At 42.2% G+C, this 7,972-nt stretch overlaps 2 protein-coding genes across 2 annotated transcripts in view; both read left to right on the top strand.

The window, feature by feature from the left end:
* The window catches only part of nceh1a (neutral cholesterol ester hydrolase 1a), a gene marked incomplete at its 3' end in the record, with an annotated part of 204,343 nt that overhangs the window by 9,033 nt on the left and 187,338 nt on the right, over positions 1-7,972 (top strand). The window lies entirely within an intron of this gene.
* ghsra (growth hormone secretagogue receptor a) lies at positions 1,572-4,691 on the top strand. Its single transcript, XM_079370084.1, has 2 exons — positions 1,572-3,579; positions 3,798-4,691. Exons 1-2 carry the CDS (start codon positions 2,742-2,744, stop codon positions 4,109-4,111), a joined length of 1,152 nt encoding a protein of 383 aa, XP_079226210.1. The 5' UTR covers positions 1,572-2,741; the 3' UTR covers positions 4,112-4,691.

Below are 7,972 nucleotides of genomic sequence, written 5' to 3'. Positions count from 1 at the left end.
CAGGTTCCTCCCACATGCTTTTCTTATTGGATGAATATAAAGTTCTGGACTCTGTTGGAGTAGGAGGAGTCCTCTGGGGAGAAAATACAATACTGATCCTGCCAGTTATTATCTCATCATCTCACACTTTCCTCTTTTTCCAATAGTGTGTTTAAGTGTGTGCCTTTTGAGTAATGATGAGCCGTGAAAACTCAAAGACTTTGCTTATAAATTAGATAAAACAAAGAAGAAAAAACAACAATTGTCTGCAAACATTTGATTTGGTAGTGTGGGTTTGTTCATTCAATCACATTTGTGTTTGTACATTCATTTTACAACTGTTCATGATTTTGGATCAGTGATACAGAAACACTGATACACAGGCTTGAGTGTAAAATCAAAAGAGATCTCTGCTTCCATCTTGTGGATGAACAGATGTGTTACCCAGCTCACAGACTGAACACACACTCGCAAATGTGTGTGCGTGACGTGTTTCCTGATGACAGGGACTTTACCCTGTGTTCCACTACCACACCCTGTAAACATACCGTTCTGGCAAAAATGACACCCATAATATGGATCAAGAATGAAAGATTTCAACCACCTTTAACAGACACACTCCACATCCACATACATTATACGCATATGAGAGTTGGGCCTGGAAAGGTAAAGCGGTAAGGGAATCACATGAGCAGAACACAACGCAGCAAATCTGCCTCTGAATCACAGTCCACAGACATTAATGGACTAATCAGAAAAAACCCCATCTATTTTGTATTTTATCCTCAGTTGTTTTGAGGTCCACTGAGACGTAGTTGGATTATTTAGTATACACACGTCAGATGGAAAGTTTAAGATTTGTCCTATAAATCATCACCCCCCCAAAAACACTCACACTCATCTGCACAAACTCATGTAACACTCTGTCTGGATACAAATACAAAAAAGAAGAGCGCAAAAAGCGACTTACCAGTTAGACTGAAATGGTATCAGAAGCTCAAAGGACACATGTCCTGCGTGTGTTCTGTCCAACGTCTGTGTCTCTCACACTCTCTCTCTCTCTCTCTCTCTTGTGTTCAGTCTCACTTTTTCTCTGCCTCTCCCATATCATGATTCACTGGTAATAAACATAAGAGTATCTCCTGGTAAACACAGCACAAAGGGCAAATAGATAACAATATTTGAGTCCTGAGGATCACATCAGTTCAGTAAAAATACATTTAAGTCACACTGTATTTACATTCACGCTTACGTTCAGGCCTCAAGCAAGCTGTAATCAAGGTTTGCCTATTAGCGGTAGTAAATTGAAGGTTTCATGTCCATCAATTCACAGTTTTAGCCACAAGACATCTTCTGATTATTTGTATTCACCAAGGGGAAAGAAATGTGCCTGGATGAATCTGGCCTTCAAACTGACCAATAAAATGCATTTAGCATCGTTAAAATAAGGAACAGATAGACCTACAGTACTGCAGTAATATTTCATGAACCTTAACTGGGCAATTATAAGGAGAAATCATTATCAATCTTTTAATATTGCCAAAAATTGACCTCTTTGGGGAAATACATTTTGCTCACCTCTCCAGGATTCACTGCAAAGGCGAACTCCTGTAGTATAGGTTGTTGTTTTGGGTCTCAATCATGGACAACTCCCACTGAACAACTTTCAAAACGGTCTCTCCTAAGACTTCTCTGAAGCTGGTGAGAATTAGCCCCTGTCATCACTGCACTAAAGCACCTGTGGGTGGCGTTGCAGCACTGAACTCACTGCCGCACCCCCACACACTAGTCTGTCCAGAGCAGCAGCACTGCACCTGTGGGCTGTATGGTGTTCTGCTCACTGGGAGTCTGGCTACACAGAAGGAATGTTCACTAGCACCAGATGAGCAGATTCGGATATTTTTTTTTCTCCCAATCTCAACAACTTTGTTCAACTTAGAGCGACTGAGGTCCTACTTCCATGATTATGTTCAGAGTGACACCACATCGTTCCTTTGTGGTGCTTGTTACTTTTACTAAACTGTTTCCGTTCTGTCAAACAGTGTTTGTTGTCACTGTTGTTTTTCACCCGCTCGTGTGTGGATGAGTTTCACCCTCCCAGGACAGATGTTCACGCAGCCACCGCATCATTACGACCCCGCATGCCAGTGACTCACCTCCGCATGCTGCACGGTGCAAGTCGTAAACAGATCTTCTAGTTTGTTTTGGGAGCTGCTGCTGATTGGACGTCTTTGGCGTATTAAGGATGCTTGTTTCACTATTTATTTATTTTTTTCACAAAACGTAAACTCATGAACACAAACAGAGCGGATTCCGGATGCTACTCGTCTTTTTCTCTCCAGTAAATTTTGGAAAATAGATATCAGTGCTTTTTTTTTTTCTTGCATTTTCCTGTTGCATCTCTTTTGATTGGAATACACCTGACTTTACCTGGTGATGCCTGCATACAGATGTTATTGCAAACTGTTTGGAAGCCAGCACCACTTCAGGGTTTTGGTTTCAAGCGAAGTGGATTTTTTTTAAGTCGTATTGAAATATGTTTTTTGTATTCTTGACTGTGAGTTCTCTGTAGGATCTCAGACTCAGTGTAAGATCTCGAGAATTTTGGTTTTTACGCACAGCTGCCAATCTTTGTCCTTACCAGTAAAACCATGATGATGGCAGTTCAAATGAGTGCCGAGGGGCTTAAAGAGTCCCAGACCCTGGGTGTCTCTTGCAGTAAGGGCCAGATACGGCCCCGTGAATAACCGCACAGCATCAGCATGCCCCTTTGGCCAAATCAGTCGCTGTGCATCTCCCAAAACTGCAGATGGGAGACTTTTAACGCAACAGGCGACACTGACCTCGGTCTGCCTCCGCTTAACTACTACTCCATCCCTCTTCTTACCGCCATCACCATCGCGTGCACACTTCTCTTTCTGGTCGGGGTGGCAGGGAATGTCATGACTATTTTGGTGGTGAGCAAGTACCGGGACATGCGCACTACCACCAACCTGTACTTGTGCAGCATGGCCGTGTCGGACCTGCTCATCTTCCTCTGCATGCCCCTGGACTTGTACCGGATGTGGAGGTACAGGCCTTGGCGCTTTGGGGACGCGCTCTGCAAACTCTTTCAGTTCGTGTCAGAGTCGTGCACCTACTCCACCATCCTGAGCATCACCGCTCTGTCTGTGGAGCGCTACCTGGCAATCTGTTTCCCGCTGCGCGCCAAGGCCGTGGTGACCAAAAGGCGAGTGCGTGGACTCATTCTCCTTCTGTGGACAGTGTCGCTGCTCAGTGCGGGGCCCGTGTTTGTTATGGTGGGAGTGGAGCGCGACAGTATGGCCTCGCCAAACTACAGCTCGGGGATTAATGAGACTGTTTACTCCCTGGAGGAGGTGGACACTCGTGAGTGTAAGATGACGCATTACGCGGTGGAGTCGGGTCTGATGGGGGCTATGGTGTGGTTGAGTTCGGTTTTCTTCTTCATGCCGGTGTTCTGCCTCACGGTGCTCTACAGCCTCATTGGCCGCAGGCTGTGGCAGAGACACATGGAGACGAACATAAACTCCCGCGTGGCACACCGCGACAAAAGCAACAGACAGACCATCAAGATGCTGGGTAAGTTTGGAGAGCGCGCAATTACGCAAAAGCATGTTGTCAAAATTGGTGAAATTATACAGGTCGAAATCAGAGTGAATAAAATGTGTTTATCTTAACAACAAAAGAAAGTTTGAATTAAGATTGTGTAATTTAACTCTTCCTTGTCTTATTCTTTATCCATCTCTGCAACCACGTCTTTCTACTCTTCACCTTTTTCACTCTCGCTCCTCATGCAGTGGTGGTGGTTTTGGCTTTTGTCCTCTGCTGGTTGCCGTTCCATGTGGGCCGTTACCTGCAGTTTCGCTCTTTGGACGACCCGTCTCCTCTGCTGTCCGTGTTGTCCGAGTACTGCAGCTTTGTGTCCGTGGTCCTCTTCTACCTGAGTGCCGCCATCAATCCCATCCTCTACAACACAATGTCCTGGAAGTACAGGGGCGCAGCGGCGCGTCTCTTCGGCCTCGCCGACAGCCAGCCTCAACGAGGACGCACAGCCAGCACCCTGAAGGGAGACGGCCTGAACGGCTGGACGGAATCAACAGTCAGCTATTGAACGTCAAAGTGTCTGAAATACTCTGCAGCAGTTTGTGGAAAGTGTGCAACACATCAGGCATAAAAGCCAATATCTGCCAGGCTGAGAAAAAGACTTTGTTTACAGGCCAGGCACTTTCAATGTTTGATGGGACAAAGGCACAGTAAAAAAAAAAAAAAAAACTGGAGCAAGAAAAGGCTGCGAGTCTCTATTGTCATTGTGAAAAACATGCATCAATTTAACTTCGATTTTCTTTTTCAACCTTTCTTGTTGGATTATTTCAGCAAGTGCCATTTAGCCTACTCATCAGCACACACAACAGAAAAGAGCGACAGTGCAAAACACACAACAGCCTCCTCAAGTAATTATATTGATCCAAAAAAGAAAAGAAAAAAACAACCTCACACACACAAAAGAGCAAGGCTGTGCATGCCACTGAAAAAGCACACACATGACCTGCACATTCTTATCCTCAACCTATACAACTGCCTTATATTGTATTTATATTCTGGATGACAAAGAAAGCACTGTAGAACTTGTGGCACCTCTGTACTCATTTAGAGAGATACAGAGTGCGCGTGAGTGTGATCGTGTCTGTGCATGAGAGATGGTGTGTATGTGTGTGTGTGTGATTTACAAATGTGTATGTTTGGCCATCATGTGGGTAAAGTGTTAGAATGACAAACTACTGTGTCACTATTAAATGCTCAATGCCCTGTATCTTGGAAATTCAAGTCCATGCTATGTTGATGCTGCCAAAAAAAAAAAGGGGGGGGGGGGGTTGAGATAACGTATACGCTGACATTTAAACCATATGTATCATTGTCTCTGATTTTGTAAGTACTTGATATTGTTAAATGATCGACATCTGTGAAGCTGAACAGTCGTTAGAAGAACCATCTGAGAATGATGAACGGTGCGATGACAAATATGTCAGTGGCCATAAACGCCTCGGCTTTCTGAATCCAGCGCCTTTTTGCACTATTGCAGCTTTGTTGATTTGAGCCCACTCAGGTTCATAGACGTCCCACCTGCACTGTACATGTTTCTTTTTTTATTATAATACAAAACTTGAACTCAAATCTAAACCATGCATATTTCACACTCTGCCACGCATGCATCTGATTGAACAAGTCCCTTGACACTTCTTGAGGCATCGTTCCACAGAGGTAATGAAGACATCTAAAGTAAAGTTACTTTACATACATCAGAATTCTTTTTAGTTTTTCCACTCTCTGAAGGCAGAGTGACTTCCTCTCTGGTTATAGTAGGCAGTGTTTTCATTGGAGACTGTGCAGTGTGTGGTTTAAAACAGACAAGCTAATGTGCCAAGCGAGCCAACCAAGCCAAAATATCAAACACAAGCCATTGCTTTATACATGTAAAAAAACAAAACAATGCAATATTAAAACATACAACTGGTTTGATTTTATAAAGTGTATCAATCTGGACGTGGAGTAGGATCACTGAACTGCCTTTAAATGATGCTGGTCTGCTTGCTTGAACTTGTACATAGATGCTTTGTAATTCTCGACTCTCAATGCAGTTCGCTCAGATGAAAATCACAGCAGCAGACTGGAAATCAACTCCAAACATGGCCTCCATGCTCGAAAAGAATGTACCTCCACCAATGATTGTTACCGACTGTATGATGTCATGACACAATGTTTATTCGTCGTCTACAGGATGTCGATGGAAACAGTATCAAAGTGTTTTCCCTGTTTTGAAGATGTCTGTGAATATCTCCTGTAATTGTTGATGATCAAGTCTTGTAAAGTAAAAACAAAAAAAAAGGAAATCTCGCTTGCTTTTTCTTTTCTTTTGTGAATAATATCTCTTAACATATCAGACACATATGGCAGATGAAACGATGATTTCAAAATATACTAAAAATGATCAATCTAACAGAGAAGCTGGTTATGTAACACAAAGAGTCTTCATTTTGAACCGCAGTCAATACTGACTCTAGTAGCAGATGTGCAGCAGAGGCTGTCCCTCGTGCTCTTACTTCAGCCATGTATCCCCAAAGTATATTCAGTGAAGGACATAAACATACCACAGAGACCATGCAGTATTATAGTGCTTTCACACGTCTCATTGATTTGAAGATTTCAGGATGAGCTGCATGTGTAAATGCAGTCAGCTGAATTTTAGACTCTGATTTTACCTAGAATTTTTCCTTCCGTACACTTTTTTTTTTCAAATGTTTTGACATGTTCCATTCACTAAAGTGGCTTTAGGATTGTCAGGAATTGTCTCTTGTATTAAACATTTACTTCAATTAAACAAAATGCATAAGTGGATAATTGCACTAATAAACACTCTCAGTGTTTACACTTTTCCTAAACGCACTGTGAGTAACACTGCCCTCTTGTGGCGATGTGTCGACGACAGCTCAAACGAAGATAAACTTAACTAGCTTAACACCGTCTCAATTCACGGTCATAAAATACATAAACACAACTTTAAAACTCTCAACTTTCGCGCAGCATCATCACAGTATGAAACAGAACATCTTAGAAGACTTGTTAATCAGATAAACACGAAAATGATTAGTTGTTTTTTTTTTAACCTGAAAAAAGGGTATGAGTGCAGACACAGACCACGTGACTCCTCCTCGGTCGCTTCATCGAAGCTGGCCGAAAGAGAGAGCGCCCCCTTTCTGTCCTGTGCAGCCATGACTAACCAATCACAAGCATCGAAAGTATCTACAGGTAGATGAACAACTCACTGACAGGTAGGCTACAGCCTAGAGATCCTTACTACTTCTTCTTCTTCTTCTTTTTTTAGAAAACGTTTTAAAAGTGTTTTACCTCTTCAGAATGACTTAACACTTTGATTTTTTTGAACCTTTTAAAATGTTTGTAATTGTTTTTATGACACTTTTCACAATGAATTTGCTGTTTTATGTCACGCCAATTGATTGAATTGCCTAGATACATTTACTTGATATAAAGGAAATCAAAATGACTATATATCTATAATAGTTTACATGTGCACCAACACACATATTTGTACAATCCACTGCAGAACAGCTTCTTATGTTTGCTCCCAGTTATCACAAGATTAATGAAAGTTCAGTGACTCTTGTGTTTGTAATTTTCACTTCTTTCTTATCTTCTAATTTGTACTGCAGGAGTCACATTTGTCAACAGAGCTAGTCACGAGTTAGTCACGGATCACAATCAGAGAGGTTGTTTATGTTTTACCAGCACAACACCTGAACATCACTGAGATGAATAGATAATCAAAGTTGACTAAGAATCTTTGATGATGCTTTAGCAGAGCCTTATCTTTCCTTATGTGACCCTGCCTTACATAATGTCCATTTCAGCAAGGGCTCATTTTAACATTTGGACACGCAGCAGTGTGTTCCCTGTCATCTCAGCTTGTGTTGTATTTCTGTGGCCACAGGCGCATTACCTCTCTGTCACCTATGATAGCTTCAAAGACACACAGGGCTCAAAGGATCTGTAAGTGCCCCCTGAAGATTCCTGATCAAACATTTGTCTGCAGAACCAGCTGAGGACATCATGTTCAGGATAGCAGATGTTGAGTTTGAATGAATCCCCCCGATTATGACCAATGAACAGATGACGAAGTAATGAAGAAACTCCATCTGTTGAATACAAAATTGGGCTGGTACTGTGTCTCAGAGAACATGGTTCGTGGGTGGATGTTAGGTGAGGAAAAGAAGAGGTGTGAAACAACAAGAGATGAGGACAAAAGGTCCCTCTTGAAAATAATTTGCCTTTAAAATAGACAATAAAACAAAAGGTGAGAGAAGAGAGGTTTGATTAATGAGTCAGACATCATGATCATTTAGTTGATGTGGGCTGTGCAGGGGAGAGGGAATAAAAAAAAAAGGTGGAGGATGAACAG

This window comes from Symphodus melops (genome assembly GCF_947650265.1).
Source record: "Symphodus melops genome assembly, chromosome: 19".
In the NCBI taxonomy this organism is placed as follows: Eukaryota; Metazoa; Chordata; class Actinopteri; order Labriformes; family Labridae; genus Symphodus; species Symphodus melops.
This window is presented reverse-complemented; position numbering and strand designations above follow the sequence as displayed.

What these genes read in the sequence shown, in the direction of transcription:
- ghsra (XM_079370084.1), top strand. Translation starts at nt 2,742, where the DNA reads ATGCCCCTTTGGCCAAATCAGTCGCTGTGCATCTCCCAAAACTGCAGA. An exon ending in ACAGACCATCAAGATGCTGG is followed by an intron (nt 3,580 to 3,797) that starts GTAAGTTTGGAG and finishes CTCCTCATGCAG; the next exon opens with TGGTGGTGGTTTTGGCTTTT.